Source organism: Danio aesculapii, chromosome 3 (assembly GCF_903798145.1).
Source record: "Danio aesculapii chromosome 3, fDanAes4.1, whole genome shotgun sequence".
In the NCBI taxonomy this organism is placed as follows: Eukaryota; Metazoa; Chordata; class Actinopteri; order Cypriniformes; family Danionidae; genus Danio; species Danio aesculapii.
The window spans coordinates 14,706,916-14,727,829 of NC_079437.1; the positions used below are offsets into that span (position 1 = coordinate 14,706,916).

A 20,914-nucleotide genomic window follows, 5' to 3' on the forward strand; every position below is an offset into this window, starting at 1 on the left:
ACACAGAGTCAATAACAATGTTTTTAAAACCATGCAATTTGAAATAATTTTTAAAGTTTGTATTTTTAGACCCCCATAAATGTGATCGCGTAAATAAACAACCAAAATGCTTAAAGTTTTACATTTTAGGTGAAGCAGCATTGTGTATGCTCACTGAGGGCTGCATCTGTTGGATTAAAAGTACAGCAAAATCATATCATGTCGAAATATGTCAATTTAAATTAACTATATTATTTTATTAACTATATAATTTTTCCACTTGAATATATTTTGCGAAAATTACTTCCTGTGATGAAAACTATTTCATTTGTCAGTCATAATATGCAAAGGATTTCTAAAGAATCACATGCAAATAAAGACTCAAATTACAGCAAAAAAAAAAAACATTCAGTTTTGTATTATTAATTACATTTATAATACTAATCTGATATAATTTTAAAAGTATTTTTCAGGCATGAAAGTCATCTTTCAAAAACATTACTCATTCTCACTCTTCCAAACTTTTGTGGGTTAGTGTATCGTCCTCAAAAACAGGTTGAAACTAAAGATGCAATGGAAGAGAGCTAGCGTAATGTGAATGTGGAGAGCTGTACAGTGTCTGTCAATGATTGTGTGTTTCTCTGGGTTGTAAACAGATCCAAGCTAGAGGTTCTACTTGGTGTGTTCAGGTAAACCTGCTCTAGCGAATGTACACGTCTCTGCTCCACTCCTCCTGGTTGTGGTTGCGGCCTGTCGTGGCTCCTCCGGCTTCTGCGTCCTGACAGTAGCGCTCCCTCAGCTTTCCTCGCCCACGCTGGTGCTGATTAGCTGGAGGCGGTACCATGTTGAGGTTCTCCTGGTCAGGCTCCGCCCCTTCATCCTCCCAGGAGGCCTGGCGCGGAGCGTGGTGGGCTGGGTTCAGCCGGTACGAGCGGCATGGGTCGGGCTCCTCGTATGGATCGGTCTCCATGTCATCGGTGTACGCAGAATCGCGGCTGCCCTGGGTCTCGGAGTCGAACGTGTCCTGACGAGACAGACCTCTGCTGCCGGTTTGCAGCTGGCTGCGTGAGGAGCGCAGTGGTTGCTTTCCGCTCAGGTCACTCTGGTAGTCTTGCAGGCCGCCGCGTTCAGGCCCTTCCCTCTTCTGCTCTCCATGCACCAGGAACGGCCCCTATGGCAAGCCACATCCCCAAAACACACCAGCACAGGCCAATGCACATGCAGACACACACAAAAACAGAGCAGGCAGTTAATAGAAAGGTTAGAGGTCAGCTTTTTGACATATGTTTTGTTATTTCAACACAATACAGACAACGAGACTGTAGCTTACACACATTAAAATTCATTCCCTACTCAAGCTTTTGCTATGAAGGACATTGTATGTTAGATGCAATCTCTATGACATGCTATAGATTATTGCAAAAATATATAATAAAATATGTATATCTATATTTCACTTTAAAATAGTATGCAAAAAATACCTGTAAAAACTTTAAAAAGTTAAATGCATCTGACAAGCTGCAGACACCAATGCACACCATACGCATGATGTAAAACAAACAACTAGTGTTTTAGCGCACTCTAGTGGCCGTGTTCAAAACATCACACAATAAACTAGCCTATTTCAACATATTTGATGATGACTTTTTCAAAATTATATTTTATATTAGTCATCTTTAAAGTCAAATGTTGTCTCGAATTTTCAACCACTCCCAAAAAAAATCATTACGTATAAAAATATTGAGCAAGATCTATCATATTGTAAGTTTATTATATACAGTATTTATCATCTTGGTTTTCTTTCCATTTTTAAAGTGTTAATATATATTAAACGCGTCATTTATATAATATTTATGTTTTATGAAGTACAAAAATATTGACTATTTTTGTTTTATCATATCCTATCAGTTGAATTCTTCTTTACATTCTCAAATCATTTATACAGTTTATAAAACATTTAGATTGTTCTCGTCAAGTGAAGCTATTTAAATATATCTGAGTATATGAAGTGCATTGTATGGCAGTAAATCACATTTTATTCTCCATTTATCTTCTATTCTCTAAAATATTTAAATAATATAATAAAATAAGGTATAATGTTTCCCCCCATTTCTTTTTAAATCAAGTGAAACTATTTAAATACCTGACTATATGAGGTGCCCTTGTAAAAATAATTGTTTATTTTATAATATTGTAGGTTATTATATAGATTTTATTCTCTTTCTGTGTTCTTTCCATTCTCAGGTCATGCGTATAATTTATATACATTTTCTATTATCAAATGAAACTTTAAATATCGAGGTGATTCCAACAGGACAAGTTATTTTGTTTAAAGAGCATCTCGCAGCTGCGTAGCTTTTTTGGTCTCCTTGACAACCATGCATTGGTGCAGATGGAGCAGATGGAGGCTCATTTCTTCCAGTTCAGATTGAGCTGAGATACAGTGCCCTCCACTAATATTGGCCTCTGTAAATAAAATGAGAATTGAAGGCTATCTCCATTGTTTAACTTTGTACTCAGAATATTAACAACAAAACTGATGACACTTGAGTTTCAAATAGCTTGTGGTGGTGTTGGATTTTAGTTTTAGAGACTTTCTGTCCCCAAGAGCCAGTTACCTTCTGCAATTCTTCAGCTGTGGTTCTTGGAGGTTTTTAACCTCTCAAACCATCATCCTAACAGTGTGTTTGGACAAGATAGACACACATCCTCTTACAGGCTGATTTATAACACTATTTCTAGCCCCATCTCATGAGTAAATGTAACTATTTAACATAATTGTCACAAAAATGTATGATTTTTAAAAGGAGGTGTGACCCCAAATGCCACCTCTATACCCAAACATCATTGGAGGATGAGCAAATCGTGAAATGCATGAAGAAGATTGTACAAATTGATATGAATTAGCCACTAAATGAAAACATTATGGATTGCCGTGAGATAGCATTTAAGTTTCTTATTATCCTGATGGTGGAAAAGAGTATGTTCAGTATTTTTGCTATTCTCTAGGGATGCTCCGATCAGGATTTTTGCAGCCGATAACGAGTACTGATTCCTTGTCATTGTGATTGGCCGATACCAATTACGATTTTTCAAGCTTTATATAACTTTGCCATTGCATAAGCACAATTACCCTTTAAGTATGAGATCTCGCCTTACCTAAGATAATAAATTAAGTATGTTGCATACATGTAATGTTCAGAGGCAGCTTTACGAAAAATAAATAAATAGATAAGTACTGATCGAGTCGTTAAATGTGATTATCGGCTGATACCAATCTCCAGAGCATCTCTACTATTTTCCTTCAAATCACAACTCTGTTCTTCAGTTTTATATATTTGATTAATGAGTCTGGCTTTTGTTTCCTCATGTTTACACCCGTGTGTAACAGGAGATCAACTTTGCTCAATGTCCTGTTCCTAGTCATCCAACAGGTCTACTAAAAAAAAAATATATATATAAGGAAATATACTTTAAAAATAGTTATCTAATATCAATTCATAGTGGGAGCCAATAAATATGGCATTTTTAACAAAGATATTACTTTTTTGATAGGTTTGGATTTCAATTATATTTCAAATTTGTCAAAGAATTTTTGTTAATATTTTGAGCAAAAGATCAATAAACTATTTTAAAAATGCATTTTCTCCAGCCTTGTTTGCTATATGCTATATAAGATTGCCAATATTAGTGAATGACTTTTAAAAAGCACACTCGGGCTGCGTCCAAAACCGCCTACTACTCAGTAGGTACTGCATTTGAATTCAAAGGTACTATTCGGCCGTTAGAAAAGTATGTTCTATACAGTATGAATAGAATTCGGATGTACTACATCCACCATTTTGTCCAGATCACGTGACCTACACGCATGAGTTGCGTCGCTTTACTCCCATTCATGAATTCTCTCGTGGTGCATCATGGGATAGCACAGCGTGCATGGGATGCACACTTCAGAATCTCGCCAGAAGTAGTAGGTCATCCGGCTACTTCTCGCATACTGATTTTCGAATTCTATGAATTCGCACATGCTACTCAGCTCGCATACTGATTTTAGCGTGCTATATAGTAGGGAAGTATGCGATTTCGGAGGCAGCATGTATCTCTCTCTCACTTCTGCACACAGACACACACTTTCATTAAACTTGTGTAAACAACACCGTCATCAATGCACTAGTTAGATTTTCAGCTCAGTGTTAATAGCAGAATGGGAGTAAGTTTTCATGCCATGTCAACCTGGAAGAGGGCAGCGACCTGAACTACATTTTCCAGACGACAAGAGGCCTTTGGAAAGTCAGACAGGCGTGAGTGTGTTCATATGGATCATTTTTGCTTTTCTTTTGTGCACATGTTTGTGTGGCTTTATCTATATCACTGGGAGATCAGTCAAAGGAGAGGAGCAGGGACACACAACATACAGTTTCTATCTCTTGAGCAGCCATCGATACATTTCTGTGATTGGGAGACGGGTCTGGGACCCTTCAATATGTGTCTTAGAGGGCATGTTCGTCCTCCTGTTGGCCCTGCTCTGCGGCGGAAGAGCCATCCAGGAGCTCCATGTTGCGCCGCAGGGAAGTGAGCACCTGTACCTGCAGGTTGGAGACGGGTTCGGGCGAGGCGGCCAGGGCGGCTGTGGCCATGGTGCGGTTCAGCAGAGGGTTGGGCGGGTTGCTGCTCGGTGGATGTGTGGCCTTCCAGTAGGCCTCCAGGTATTCAGCCAGGTGTTCACATGCATCCTCCAGTTGATTCTCATCTAAAATTATGTCAAACAGCTCCTGGAAAAGAAGATATTTGAAAAGAAAAGGGTGAGCAAATGTAGTTTACATAGTCATTTAAAGGGTCATGAATCACCAAAATACATTTTTTAAGATGTTGACAGTCATATATGTGTCCCACATTGCTAAAAACACTATTAGGACACATATATTTTACTAAAAAGTTATTTTGCGTTATTTCGAGCAAATTCTTTCTTCCAGTTTGAAAAGAGTTTTTGAAGCTACGTCACGGCCATGAGATCCTTGCGAAAATTCCAGCGTGGAGACTGGCTATCTGTACCGGCTGGTACAACGTAACCTCTTTGAGTATTCCGCATTAATTCATGAGAAAGACTTGGTTTGAACCAATTTTGAAGCTATATCATGCATATTAATGAAGTTGCACCTCATTCACAATAGAATGCCTATTGTGAATGAGATGCAACTTCATTAATATGCATGATATAGCTTGGAAGACTGTTTTTACCTGTTACAGTGTTCAGAGAGACGCCACATTGTGTTGCCAACCGTAATTAAAACAAGTGGAAGAAGATGAATTGTTTGGAGCCATGGGTCATCAGTGTTGCGTTTATAAATGTGCCGCAATGAAGGACCCACATTTGTAGATTACAGTTGTCTGCTAACACGCGACAAAAAATGTTCATAAGGAACATTTTCTACCATTGTACCCTTAGTCAAAATGATTTAGTTACTAAGTTTACAGTATGTTAATATCACTACAATATTATGGACTGAAAGATCCGCTGTAAATGCTGCTCTCCAAATGTAAACATCTTAATCAAACTATTGCCATTGTGTAGGATTTTCGTCACGTATGGTTTTCACCACATTTTGTGATAGTGTAGGCTGTTTGATGCTATTCTCTGCACCTACCGAGTCTCTCCATCTACCGAGAAATGGAGTTTTTTTTTTTTTTAATCCATTAAAACAACACTCTTCCAGCAGTTCATACTCGTTTTCAATATCTCTTTTGTCACGGGGGGCATAAATAAAATGTTCCTGAATGAAAGTGAAAGTGCCAAACTGCAGTTAAAATTGACAAATTAAGAATGAAATGCCTGAAATTACACGAAACTCCAGAGGAAATGTGAATAGTGTGGTGACGCAATGATGTTAATCGAACTATGTGGTATAAGATGTAAAACGGGATAATGAAAGGAACACTCAAAAAGCAGCTCATGTAAACACCTTCATCATATTATTGTCTTATTCAGATTAAGGCAAATAATTCCATTACTGATGTCCATGCAAACGCAGTGACTGTCTATCTCCCCTGCATCTGTGTTTGTGTTGCCTCTGTGAAAATCAGCTGTAGTGCACGTACTAAAACTCCCCTTTTCATGCAAACCCTTCCCTCTTTGGCCACTCAACACTCCCACCTAAACAAAGCTGGACTCACCCACTTTCCTGACTTTTTTCAAACTAGAGGTGTGAAAACACCCTGCTAAGATTTGTGTGTGTGTGTGGGGGGGTGCTTTTTAAAGTCTGCGTGAACCAGAAGTCGATGAGACTTATTTCAGTTTGTTGAAGTACTTCCAACTGAAACGGAATATTGAGTAGGGGGTGGGGCTTTCTTTATACGTATCATTCCCTTGTAGCAATCTAATAGTAAGAGGGGCGTGGTTAAAGTCTGTTTTTTTCATATTGTGATGCAAGTCCTAGAGAAACAGAGTATTAAATGAGAAAACAGTGGCTGTAGCTTTAGGAAAGGTGTTTCTGGAGAGTTATTACAACCTAAAACACATCTCCTCACCATTTCTGTTTGTTGGCAAAACTGACAGTTGGAGGGGCGTGGTTAAGTATGTTAGCCACGCTCAATACCTCATAATCACGTAATCTGAGAATTTAAATGAAAACAAACAGGAAGTGCATTTTCTGATTTTAATTTTTGATTACAAGAGCTAATTTTTTCCCTTATGACATGCACAGATGAATTGTTCACCATATAACTAGCAATGTGAGCTAACAAAATCATACGGTTAGTTTCTGTCAAACTGACATCAACAGTAAAGAACCACCACTCTAAACGCAGAAGCATATGGTTGTTTGAAAATGACCAAAACAAACTATTTTCCCAGTGGATTAACTTGTAAGAAATAATTTCTGACTTGAAGCACAACAATGTGTGCTAGCAAAATAAACACAGTGAATTATGATTTCTATACAGACTTAAACGTCTTTAGTGGCACAGGCTCCTTCAGAAATCATTACTATATTACTATACTATATTACTAAATATATCATTGCTTAAAATGAAAAAAAAAGCTGCATTCATAGATAGATACAGTGAAAAAGAAAAGTGATAACATATAACAGAGCAGCTTCTAACAGATTTCCCATAGACAAGTTTGAGCTGATGTTTGGGCAGTGACATCAGCTGCTGGTGAGAAACCTGGCAAACTTGTCTCATGTTGTCTCATGTAAATGTGGCTTTCTGTGTAGCCCGTTCATTGATTTGCATGCAAACACATAAAAAAAAGAGTTTTGTTGTCACTCTTAGCAGGCATATGCCATTTTATATATGCTGAAGTTGCTCATCTATGAATGACCTTTCATCAAATGTAAAACCTTTGGTAATCTGAAAGGATAACAAAGTAAATAAGCATCACTGTGAACCCTCTCCTGACTGAGTTAAACTCCATGAGCACTCCTCTGGTCCCAGCTGGCCAGCTATGAGCCATGGCATTCGGTAAGTCCAAAAGCCGTGGCCATTAGCCCTAAGGTATTCCAGATGAGGCCCTATTAAGAATTGACAGCGGAAATGTGCTGTGCCTTGGCACACACTAACATACTCAATTTTTGACCGTGGAAATGTAGCGAATGCAAATGACCAGCCAGTCATATACTCACAGGAGGACACTGTGCCAGTTTATCAGCTGCCACCATTTGGACATTGAGATGTTTGGCCTGAGATTTTCCCCTGGACTTTATCAGCCTCTGCAACACCTGATAGAGAGAGCAGAAATACATCGCACAATACATTAGCACAATCGGATAAATTATAATCATATATATCATATATATTATATTATAGTCATCTTTTTGATGGAGTTGTATTAGGTTAGTTATGTACCTTTGGAGAGGCGATCTTGATATAGACAATGATTGGTGCCAGTGAGGTCTTGGCCAGCTGAGATGGATGGTTAATTGTGTCTGCGTCCAGAGCCACTAACTGAAGCGTTCGAGCCAGCTCAAAGATTCTCTCGATTTCACTCTGTACCTCAGCTGTCAAATAAAAAAAACTATATTCAAAAAGCATGTTCAATATACAGTTTATACACTCATAAATACATTAAGAACAGGTGTTTTCACTGGGTTTTCGTGCATAACTCTTAATAAAAGTTAATTTACACACTGCAACATTTGTAACCTGACTTGCTTTCTAGAGTATCTTATATTAAATCAATACAATAGAGTTGTGAAGAAGCACGATTGTCTTTATTTTAACCATACATTAGTTTGTCTAATTTAAGCATACATGTCACCAAATGTTTATATATTTATTTATTTGCAGTGTTTATAAACTGTTGGTCCACAAGTCTTTTCCCTATTCGTTTTCCCATATAAATTTTAAAGACTTTGATTCACAGCAAATACATACACTCATCGGCCACTTTATTAGGTACACCTTACTAGTACCGGGCTGGACCCCCCTTTTGCCTTCAGAACTGCCTTAATCATTTGTGGCATAAATTCAACAAGGTTCTGGAAATATTCCTCTGAGATTTTGGTCTATATCGTCATGATAGCATCTCCCGTTCCACCACATCCCAAAGGTGCTCTATTGGATTGAGATCTGGTGATTGTGGAAGCCATTTGAGTACAGTGAACTCATTGTAATGTTTAAAAAACTAGTCTGAGATAATTCAAGCTTTATGACATGGCGTGTTATCAATCTGGAAGATAAGTACACTGTGGGAATAAAAGGATGGACATGGTCAGCAACAATACTCAAGGAGGCTGTGGCGTTGACACAATGCTCAATTGGTACTAATGGGCCCAAAGTGTGCCAAAAAAATTTCCCCCACACCATTACACCACCACCAGCCTGAACCATTGATACAAGGCAGGATGGATCCATGCTTTCATGTTGTTGATGCCAAATTCTGACCCTACCATCCAAATGTTGCAGCAGAAATCGAGACTCATCAGACCAGACAACGTTTTTCAAATCTTCTATTGTCCAATTTTGGTGAGCCTGTGTGAATTGTAGACTCAGTTTCCTGTTCTTAGCTGACAGGAGTGGCACCAGGTGTGGTCTTCTGCTGCTATAACCCATCCGCCTTAAGGTTCGGCATGAGATGCTCTTCTGCATACTTCGGTTGAAACAAGTGGTTATTTGAGTTACTGTTGCCTTTCTATCAGCTGGAACCAGTCTGGCCATTTTCCTCTGACCTCTGGTATCAACAAGGCATTTGCGCCCACAGAACTGCTGCTCACTGGATATTTTCTCTTTTTCAGACAATTCTCTGTAAACCCTAGAGATGGTTGTGCATGAAAATCCCAGTTGATCAGCAGTTTCTGAAATACTCAGCCCAAACTGCCAGGCACCAACAACCATGCCACGTTCAAAGTCACTTAAATCCCCTTTCTTCCCCATTCCGATGCTCGCTTTGAACCGCAGCAGATTGTCTTGACCATGTCTACATGCCTAAATGCATTGAGTTGCTGCCATGTGATGGGCTGATTGGAAATTTGCATTAACGAGTAGTGGTACCTAATAAAGTGGCCGGTGAGTATATGAAAATCCGACAAATAGAAGACACAATCAGAGAATTGTAAATTTAACCACTTAAACTTGTATCAATTGAAACCAAAACATTAATTTTGAGACTGTTCAGACAGACTTATGTAAGATTATTAATAGAGCTATAGATCTCCTTTGGCTTGCTTTGCTCTGATTGGTGGAATTGTCTGTATATGATCATGGGTAATGCAGTTATTCTGCAAATATTTTACTATTAACACAAATGTTTAAAAAAAGAGGAATAAATGTCAGAAAATGGGTTCCTCAAATGCACATTGAGTTGATTACAACCTCAAATCACACAAGAGGTCTGCCTGTAAAAGTTTATGAGTTGTTTTTAAAAATCAATGTCCCATTAGAAAAAATTAATGGGCTTCTGGAACCCGACTGCTCTGCTCTATATCAAGAGAATCTTGAAAGCACACACACACAAACACAACTCAAATTTAATAAACAATAGAACCACAGACTTACCTCACAATTTTATGGCACTCAACCCTATGTTAGTACACATCATGCATGTAGTGGTTATTATGGTCTGCTCGAATATTTGCATGTGTGAGTTTAGTTCCATTTGCGTTTAAACAAATGGATGGCTGAGCAGTATGAGTTTTCTGCATTGATCCATGGAAGTGTGTTTAAAGCTGCCGTTATGCAGATCAGCCTGCGTGTTTGTGTATGGGTTGGTGTGGGTGTGAAGTGCTATATATGAAAGTGGGATCACACTTTTTACAGTGAGTCAGGATCAATGCGTTCAGTGAATTTTTAAGAGGATATAAAACCAGCAAGCCATACTACTTGGCAAATTACCATTGAGTCAAGTTACTATTAAAAAAACATGATTAAATATACTTGATGTTATGTAAAGAGGCAACATAAATAGTATTTGTATTTTTTAAATGAACATATTGTATGAATTTGCATGATATTAACATCAGAATTCAATTTGGGTGACAGCAACTTTAAAACTTCAAAAAAAGTCTTTACTATCATTATATACACTACCTGACAAAAGTCTTGGCGCAAATAATAACTTGACTTCTAGTTGATCATTTGGTCTCAGAAGTTGCTTATATGAAAGGCAAAGGCCTCTAGATTACGCTTATTTTACCAAAATAAAACATGATCATGCCTTGATTTATAATTATTTCATTAGGACAGTAAGGTCTGACTTTGCTTAGACAAAAGTCTTGTCACTTAACAGAAATAATGTACAGTATAGAATATAAAGTCATGGTGCAGTGGAAAAAGAATGAATATTATGTATGACTCCCATGAGCTTGACGACTGCATCCATACATCTCTGCAATGACTCAAATCACTTATTAATAAAGTCATCTGGAATGGCAAAGAAAGCGTTCCTGCAGGACTCTCAGGGTTCATCAAGATTCTTTGGATTCATCTTCAATGACTCCTCCTTCATCTTACCCCAAACATGCTCAATAATGTTCATGTCTGATGACTGGGCTGGCCAATCCTGGAGAACCTTGACCTTCTTTGCTTTCAGGAACCTTGATGAAGTATGAGAAGGAGCGCTATCCTGCTGAAGAATTTGCTGTCCAGTGGTTTGTAATGTAATGGGCAGCACAAATGTCTTGATACCTCAGGCTGTTGATGTTGCCGTTCACTCTGCAGATCTCTCGCATGCCCTCATACTGAATGTAACCTCAATCCATGGTTTTTCCTTCACCAAATTTGACTGATTTCAGTGAGAATCATGGGTCCATGCAGGTTACAATAGGCCTTCTGCAGTATTTGTGATGGTTGGGATGCAGTTCAACAGATGATTTATCAGAAACATTGACCTTCTGCCACTTTTCCAAATTATCAACTAGAAGTCAAGTTATTATTTGATGCTCTTACAACTGGGATCGATGACAAGACTTTTGTCAGGTAGCGTACATACAGAATAGAGTTTTTTGGAAAGTTATAGAAAAATTTAGTTATTTTAGTAGTGTAGTAAAGGACACCACAACTGTGCTGACAAGTTAAGAGGATTCACTCCAAACTTAAGCAAGAGAGTTAAGTAAAAGGACAGATGAATGAAGAGTTAGATGAATGAATCGACAGTTATAAGGGAAAGGATGGGAGGATAGGATACGTACCCAGTAAGTCTGAGGTGAAGAAAAAAAGAGAGGGAGGAAATGAATGGTGGGAATGTGTGTCAGGAAAGAGAGAGATGAAAAAGAGAAAAAAGACAGATCAGACATGACGGAACAGAGCAACAGGAGGAAACAGTAAGAATAAGAAAAATGTTCAGGAAACAGAGACAATATGCACTGGTGTACACAAGAGAAAACTGACAGGGCTTGACTAATGCATTTATACCCCTCCGCGAGTCTGAAGTCTAAAAACCTATTCACACAAAGACACACAAACACAAAAAGAAAATGTATCTGATGTTTTCTATGACTTTTTTTATGATGTTTTCTAGCACAGGCGTCAAACTGAAAAAAAGTTTAGTTCCATCTCTAATTAAACACACTTGATCAAACTAATTGAGTCCTACAGGCTTGTTTGAAACCTACAGGGGAGTGTGTTGAAGCAGGGTTGGAACTAAACTGCAGTGCTGCGGCTTTTCAGGAACTGAGTTTGAAATCTGTGACCAGGACCAGTCATTGCTCAGCTACTTTTACCAACAATGAATTTATTTACAACATAAATACTTTTTTAAATGATCATTTTTACATAAATGCTAAGCGCTAATAATAATTATGGTTGCTTGAGAAAGCCAACATACGGTCATACTACATAAACTTCTTCTTCCGTCTTCTTCTTCTTAGACTATTTTAATAACATATCTCCTCTTAGACCGTTCATACTGCAACCACCAAACTAACTCCAAACCTCCAAACTATACTGAATTAAGTTGCTATATCTTTTCCAACTGATCTGACTTTCATCCAGAAAGTATTCATAGTGCTTAATTTTTTCCACATTTTTTATGTTACAGCCTTATTCCAAAATGGATTAAATTCATTTATTTCCTCAAAATTCTACACACAATACCCCATAATGACAATGTGAAAAAATAATTTTCGAAATTGTTGCAAATTTATTAAAAATAAAATATCTGAAAAATCACATGTACATAAGTATTCACAGCCTTTGCTCAATACTTTGTTGATGCACCTTTGGCAGCAATTAGAGCCTTAAGTCTTTTTGAATATGATACCACAAGCTTGGCACACCTGTCTTTGGTATTTTTTGCCCATTCCTTTTTGCAGTACCCCTCAAGCTCTATCAGGTTGGATGGGAAGCGACGGTATGCAGCCGTTTTCAGATCTCTCCAGAGATGTTCAATAAGATTTAGGTCTGGGCTCTGGCTGGGCCACTCAAGGACATTCACCGAGTTGTTCTGAAGCCACTCCATTGATATTTTGACAATTTGCTTTGGGTCATTGTCCTGCTGAAAGATAAAACGTCGCCCGAGTCGGAGGGTGACTATCTTTCCCTCTATCCTGACTAGTCTTCCAAGTCCTGTTGCTGGAATTAGCCTGGTGATGAGCAGTGCCTGGTTTTCTCCAAACGTAGTGCTTGGCATTCACTCCAAAGAGTTCAATTTTAGTCTCATCAGACCAGAGAATTTGTTTCTTATGGTCTGAGAGTCCTTCAGATACCTTTTGGCAAATTCCAGGTTGGGAGTGGCTTCTGTCTGGCCTGATTGGTGGATTACTGCACAGATGGTTGTTCTTCTGTAAGGTTCTTCTCTCTCCACAGAAAAACACTGGAGCTCAGACAGAGTGACCATCAGGTTATAGATCACCTCCCTGACTAAGGCCGATCGCTCAGCTTAGATGGCCGGCCAGCTCTAGGAAGTCCTGGTGGTTCCAAACATTTTCCACTTGGAGGCCACTGTGCTCATTGGAACTTTCAGAGTAGCAAAAATTTTTCTGTAACCTTCCCCAGCCTTGTACCTGACACAATCCTGTCTCAGAGGTCTACAGACAATTCCTTTGTCTTCATGCTTGGTTTGTGCATGCACTGTCAACCCTGGGACCTTATATAGACAGGTGTATGTAGACAATGTTCCTGAACTCAATATAGAGCTTCACGGCAAAGGCTGTGAATACTTCTGTACATGTGATTTTTCAGGATTTTTATTTGTAATAAATTTGCAACAATTTCAAAAAATATTTTATCACATTGTCCTTATGGGGTATTGTGTGTAGAATTATGAGGAAATAAATGAATTTAATCCATTTTGGAATAAGACTGTAACATCAAAAAATGTGGAAAAAGTAAAGCGCTATGAATACTTTCCAGATGCACTGTAAATCTTGCTTAAAATGTCTGTGCCGCTGTTTGTTTTCATGTTTTCATATTCATAATTTAATTTAATTACAAACTTGATAAGACGTTTAATGTTTTATAAATATACATTATAAGATTTAAGGATTTTACTTGCATTTGGCACTTAGTGAGTGACTGCTAATTTTAGGACCTGCTTCTGACTTTAACATATTCTGTATACCAGTTTTATGATATGATCAGTAAGACTTTTTAGTCTATTACATTTTGTGTGTGTTTTGCTCTCAATGTAAACAGTTCACATTTTTGTTCATTCTTTAGAAGTAGTTATTCATTTCTCATTTTATGTGCAGGTTTGTTTCGTACCCAGGCTGGATCTGGTGCTGGAGCGCTCGATGATGGTGTGTTTGCTGGGGTTGTTAAGGACGGAGCGTTTGGCAAGTGAGATGTCGGCTGTCACCCGGGTGATGGATATTCTGGAACAAACAATAATTCATAACGACGGTATTCCAATTATAGCATGAGTGTGCTGTGATATTTCCATCATGAATGATCTACACAGAGCTTCATCTTTGATAACATACCTAAATGTTTACAAATTCCATAGTGATGAGAAGAAGTCTATTATTCATTATAATCATGGCATGCACATTATGGTACCCACCTGCCTTCAAATTTGTGTTTTAGAAAGTCGAAGAGAGCTTTCTGCATCATATCTGTTACCTACAATGCAACACACACACACACACACACACGCACACACACACACACACACGCACACGCACACGCACACACACACACAATATGAGCATAAACAACATGACTAAAATGATAAATTGCCAATTTCTGAGAGAAGTGTGGTCTTGCCTCATAGCCTTTAAGGGACGGCCCCACCAAAATAATGGGTCTCATGGAAGGCACCACATCGTAAGGAGGAACATGTTCCATCTGAAAATTCACACACAAAATGAAACCACTTTAGAGAAATCATAACCAAAAGTAAACATTTGCCAAACACTGACCTAAATGCACTTTATTTTTAAATAGGTAAAGTGTCTTTATATATATATATATATATATATATATATATATATATATATATATATATATATATATATATATAAAAAACCCAAGGGTAGAAATGGCAGGGTGGATCAAGCTGTGTGAGTGGCCGTAAAAGCAGCACAATCCAGTCATTTTCCATCTGTTTTAGGCTACGAATATTTGGATTACATATCAACAGAACAAAACAGAGATATGATTGATCATATCAATATATATAAGAGATATATCAATATACTTCACCTGCAGCTGTTTTTCAGTCATTTATATCCCTCATGCCCATGTCAGAGCTACAATTTAAGCCAATTGTAATGTTTTTTTTGGGTTCAATTTGGAATTTTCCCAACCAGCGCAGAGATCGAGGGACCGGAGTGAGTGCTCCGACTTTATAGATAAAATATATATTTCATTAAATCGATTAATGCATGCTGTTTAATAAATCAAATATTTAAACATATCATTATGTAATATTCTGTTGGCTGGAGAAAGATTCCAAATGAAAATAATCCAAAGATATTATTTAGGTTGATGAATAAACTCTAAAACAGACATTCTGTATTCATATAGACACAAAATTAATATACTTATGCATATGAAACATACATTTCTAATAAAAAACATCATTTTGTTATATTATCTGAGCAACGCACAAAACATTATATAATAATGCACCCATCTGTGGGATGCTTGGCACTTTTTTATAGTCTTTTTTTCTCATCAAAATCTCATATTTTAGTAATCATACTAAATTAGACATCATTTGAAAGCTTTGAACTCATCCTGTGAAAACCATTTTTTAAATCAGGACATTGGATTACCATGGAAACAGTGCTTTAAAACCTTTAAACCATAGACTGTAAAATATATGGACGGAGCATCCGTGACGTCACCCATAGGTTTCTGAACACTGCAAAAGAAGCTACAAGTAGGCGCGGCCAACCGCGCCATTTTGTTCGCGCGTCATCGCACCCACGGCGGGATACCAAATAAGGGCAAAGAGGCGGAGAGTGGGCGGAGCTACAGACGCCCGCTGGCACTTTGCTTAGACCTAGCAGACAGACTTTACTTTGGGAAAAACGCTTGATACTTTATTACCTGCGACTCGTTTGTGTTCTGACCACATGTGCTTGGCTGTACACTATATCAATAAAGTGTTTAGACTTTCAAAAACACTGTAGTAATACATTGAGCCACTAAACATTGCTCTTATGACGTTTTTCTACAGGAGGAAAACGTAAATTACTTCCAAACACTTTAAATATAGTCTGTGTTAGTAAATGCAAGACTATTGATGAACTCCAGCATAACACTGAATGACAACGCTTCAGATGACTGTTCTAGAGCCTACAGCTAATCAATCTGTCAGATTCTGGAGTGCTTTACGGGTCTAAAGAAAAATATTAATGATAAATGATCTTAAATAAAACAAATACATTTATAGAGATGGTATACAAGTATATAACTTTACTCACATGGGAAACGAGGCCACGTGAATGGTTTGTGAGCACAATTAAATGCACACAGCATCCCATATCATCTGATAATTGTAAGAAATAAGTCCAAAAGGCAGCTGACTGTGTAAAGCCACATAAAACAGAACAAAAATACGATGAATATGCCGAGATCAGCGGCTAATCTGCCGGATTCAGCTGAGGTGAAGTGACGGCGACCAGCGAGACCTAGCTGTCACTCAAGTAGCCACGCCCTTAATTATGCAAACTTAATATAACCTAATATAAAGGAAATGGACGAGTTATAAAAAAATTCACCCCCCTCACAGTTGTCATGGAGAGTAATAATAGCTATATGAACCAAAATCGTTCTTTGTACCAGGCTGTAAACACCTTTTTTTCTGTTGTAAAATTGGCCATTCTAACAGTGGGCTCAATTGCAACTTGCTCTATTATGGAGCCAGGACTAGCGGAATTTTGATGAATTGCAGTTTCAGTTACTTCCGTATTGGCTTCCCGAGAGAGAGCGGGAGGTTGCCGCTTGCTTTAAACAAGCTCTTTCTTCTCATTGGTGGTGTCAGGATTGATATTACCAAATGTACTATATTATTTCTACATATTATATGCGATATAGGCTATGTATGTTAAACATATATAAACACACACTGTATACCTTTAGTTTCTTTTTATACTTTTTATTTATTTATTTTTAAATATATTTTTAGGGATTTTTCACCATTTTTATATAGGACAGTAGAAACAAGACAGGACTACATGGGGAGCAGAGAGAGTGGGGAAGGAGCGGCAAAGGATCTCAAGCCAGGAATCGAACTCGGGTCGCCGTGAGCACCATGAGCTATAAGTCTGCACACTTTACCACTAGGCTATTGACACCAATGTCTTAAGTTTCTAATGTTGGCCAAACACATATTGTCAAAAAGGTCTGACGTTCTTAAGGTTTCCTATTTGGTGATAAAAGTGAAACTGTGACAGAAACGTGTTGAGCTGTGACCGTAGGATGCCTAAATAAAAGAAATAAATAACCATGTGTTACCCGGTGGAAATTTCGGGTATAGCACCTAAATCACATTTAAATGAAACCTCAATTTTTATATTTTAAATTTGCCAAATAACTTCATTAGACGCATGAGGTAGACGTAATATGGATTTGGTTGCCACCCGGTGGCTGTTATTAGTATCATACCTAAATAAAATCTCATCAGAACATAAATTTTTGTAATATCAATTTCAAAACTGGAAAGTAATGATTAGACACAGTCATTTATTTGTTCATTCCTTTTCCCTTGGCTTAGTCCCTTTATTCATCAGGGGTCGCCACAGCGGAATGAACCACCAACTTATCCAGCATATGTTTTACACAGCGGATGCACTTCCAGCTGGAACCCAGAACTGGGAAACATCCGAACACACTGATTCACACACATACACTACGGCCCATTTAGTTTATTCAATTCACCTATACAGCATGTCTTTGGACTGTGGGGGAAACCGGCGCAAAGACACGCCAACACGGGGAGAACATGCAAACTCCACACAGAAATGCCAACTGACCCAGCCGGGACACAAACCACAGACCTTTTTGCTGTGAGGCAACAGTGTTAACCACTGAGCCACTGTGTCACCCTTATTTATTTGTTAATTGGCAAATAACTTCATTAGATGGAAGACTTGGAGGTAATGTGGATTTGCTTGCCACCTGGTGACTTTATTGGTAAAATACCAAAGTAAAATCTTGCCAGAACCTCTATTTTTGTAATATCAATTTCAAATTGAAAAGTAATAATTAGACATAGTCATTCAATTGTTAAATGGCAAATAACTTCATTAGACACATAATATAGACATAATATGAATTTTGTTGCCACCCAGTGACTATTATTGGTAAAATACCTAAATAAAATCTCGATAAAATATCAATTTCAAAATTGGTATATATATACACACACACACACACATGAAGTCAGAATTATTAGCTCCCCTGAATTATTAGCCCCCCTGTTTATTTTTTCACCAATTTCTGTTTAACAGAGAGAATTTTTTTTCAACACATTTCTAAACATAATAGTTTTAATAACTCATCTCTAATAACTGATTTATTTTATCTTTGCTATTATGACAGTACATAATATTTGACTAGATATTTTTTCAAGACTTCCATCCAGCTTAAAGTGACATTTAAAGGCATAATTAGGTTAACTAGGCAGTTTAGGGTAATTAGGCAAGTTATTGTATAACGATTGCTTTTCTGAAGACTTTTGAAAAAATAAAAAAAAGCTAATAGCTAAGGGGCTAATAATTTTGACCATAAAATGGTTTATAAAAAATTTAAAACTGCTTTTATTTTAGCCGAAATGAAACAAATAAGACTTTCTCCAGAAGAAAAAATATTATCAGACATACTGTAAAATTTCCTTGCTCTGTGGGAAACATCATGTGGGAAAACATCATGTGGGAAATATTTAAAAAAAAAAATCAAAATCAAAGGGGGGCTAATAATTCTGACTTCAACTACGCACGCACGCACGCACACACACACATATATATATATATACATATGCCAAGTGTCTTCTTCTAAGTATTCAAAAATGCCAAATATTAATCTGCGTTAAGAGGCTAATTGTATTATTTTAGTTGCTATACTTATTTAAAATATTTTTAGGATGCTTATATTCCTATCTCTCTCCTGACTGCCTATAATTTGAATCTAAAAGCTCTTCACATCCTGTTTATTTTCAGGAAGTGTGTATGAGAAAAAAAAGGCAGAGATCCTTCACTCAACTTTTCCCCGTTTGCCTTTCCTCCACTGACCCGATTATGTAATACATGCCCAAACATTTCAGATGGCTAGCTATAGTAAACAACAAGAACATCCAAACAGAACTTGAAAATAATGTCATCATTCTGAATAGTGTGATTCCCATCTGCGCGTGTGTGACGGTAGCATTGTGACAGCAGTAACACGCGTGGGCTTCGCTCTGTGTCATGAGCCTCTAATGGAAACGGAAAGCGTGGAAACCTGTCGGGGTGTTTCTGCCTCATGTTGTGCGTTTATTTGCAGGAGGACGACAGAATTCTGTGTGTCCACACATGTGGGCGAACACATGGGCCGCATTCATTCATTTGTTAATACAATCTGAATGAGATGTAGTCCTGTGGAGCTCTGAGACGAACAAATCCTGACAGGTTTTTCTGCTTTCAGAACAATTTTGTGGTAAACAATGCTGGTGGAGAAATCCTCAGTTATGTGCCACCCGTAATTCACATTCGAGTCTTTAGAGCAGCACTGAAATATTCACAGTATTTGCTCGGCTCATGTAGAAACACAAAGAAAACAGCTATAAGACTTGGATGCTTTCATAACAAGTATAAAAGACAGGTTGCACGAAACAGAAAGTTAGCTTTTGCAATGACTCACCGATTTCTGTTTCTGTTTGGCAGGCCCACCTATCATTACGCACACAGCAAGAGAGAGAGAGAGAGAAAACAGCAAAGCAGGCAAACAAACAGAAGCTTGTTAGTGACAAATTGTTAATACATTTAGGATGCTGGAAGAGAATGAAAATGTTGCCGTTAATAAAGTGCTTCACTGAGGGCTCAGTTATCTGTATTGTCCGTACGGAGAATGAATCAAGGCATCAGATGTGGCCAGATGAAGAAAAGATGGAATTTCTAAAGGGGATTAGATCAACTGCGGCTTGACTGTTCGTTTAGTTTTATCTGAAGTAAAATTCTCCCCAGCTTTTATTCAAATGACTTGATTGTCTTCTAGATTGACCCAAAAAATGCACATTCTGTCATTATTTACTCACCCTAATGCTGTTAGAAATGTAAACAACTTATTTTTAATCTGAGCAACACAAAGGTCTTTATATCAAACATAACAAACATTGCCACTTCTCCACCAAGTGGTAAGGATTTATTTCCATTTCCACTTTCAGAAGCCGATTACCATAAAAAAATACCATATCGAACCACTTTTTTGGGACTATTTGGTAAGGGTACCTGGAATAACAAGTACGGTATTAAAAAGGTGGAGCTTGACTTGCTGCTGAACTCTGATTGGTTTACAGAGAATTGTATTTACATGATCACGATTTTCCCTATAATTTCATTATGAGGGTGTATGTAAACGTAGTCATTGTTATTCAGTGATAAATGTCTTCTCTGGTGCAGTTTGCAGATCTTATTCATGTTAACACATATTTATATTTGGCAGATCAGGATGTGTCATGCTTGGTTTTACACCAATGATGGCACCGGATTGGGTATTTTATTACAAATCACAACAAAACTGACTTAAACATGCACATAATTAGATTTGAGAGTTTTTCATTGACTATACACTTTATCTAGTAATTTAAAGAGCCCCTATTATGTATTATAAAAGGTCATATTTTGGTTTTGGGGGTCTCCGACAACAGCCTGATATGCATGCATAACAACGACACACATTTATTATTAATGCACACAGGGGCAAAAGCTGAACTATTTTGAAAATTGACCGGGCAAGGCAGGCAAAAGATCCGAACAAGGGATGAATCATTCATATGACTCGGAGTCAACTCAATAGAATTGATAGTTTTAAACACTGTGCACTTTCAGATTTAAATCTCAGCTGGATGTTTCTATTC

At 37.7% G+C, this 20,914-nt stretch overlaps 1 protein-coding gene across 3 annotated transcripts in view; it reads right to left on the bottom strand.

The window, feature by feature from the left end:
- Window positions 1-375: 375 nt before the first annotated feature.
- Window positions 376-20,914, bottom strand: part of cacnb1 (calcium channel, voltage-dependent, beta 1 subunit) — a 65,388-nt gene continuing 44,849 nt past the window's right edge. For 2 of the 3 annotated variants that reach the window (XM_056453221.1, XM_056453223.1), the window contains 7 exons: window positions 14,617-14,697; window positions 14,414-14,472; window positions 14,116-14,225; window positions 7,825-7,976; window positions 7,602-7,697; window positions 4,566-4,751; window positions 376-1,150 (listed from right to left, as the gene is read on the bottom strand). In XM_056453221.1, the coding sequence (XP_056309196.1) occupies window positions 680-1,150; window positions 4,566-4,751; window positions 7,602-7,697; window positions 7,825-7,976; window positions 14,116-14,225; window positions 14,414-14,472; window positions 14,617-14,697 (1,155 nt within the window). In that variant the 3' untranslated portion in view covers window positions 376-679. Of the gene's footprint in view, window positions 1,151-4,565; window positions 4,752-7,601; window positions 7,698-7,824; window positions 7,977-14,115; window positions 14,226-14,413; window positions 14,473-14,616; window positions 14,698-19,698; window positions 19,728-20,914 lie in introns of all 3 variants that reach the window. The other variant, XM_056453222.1, reaches the window with a different exon arrangement.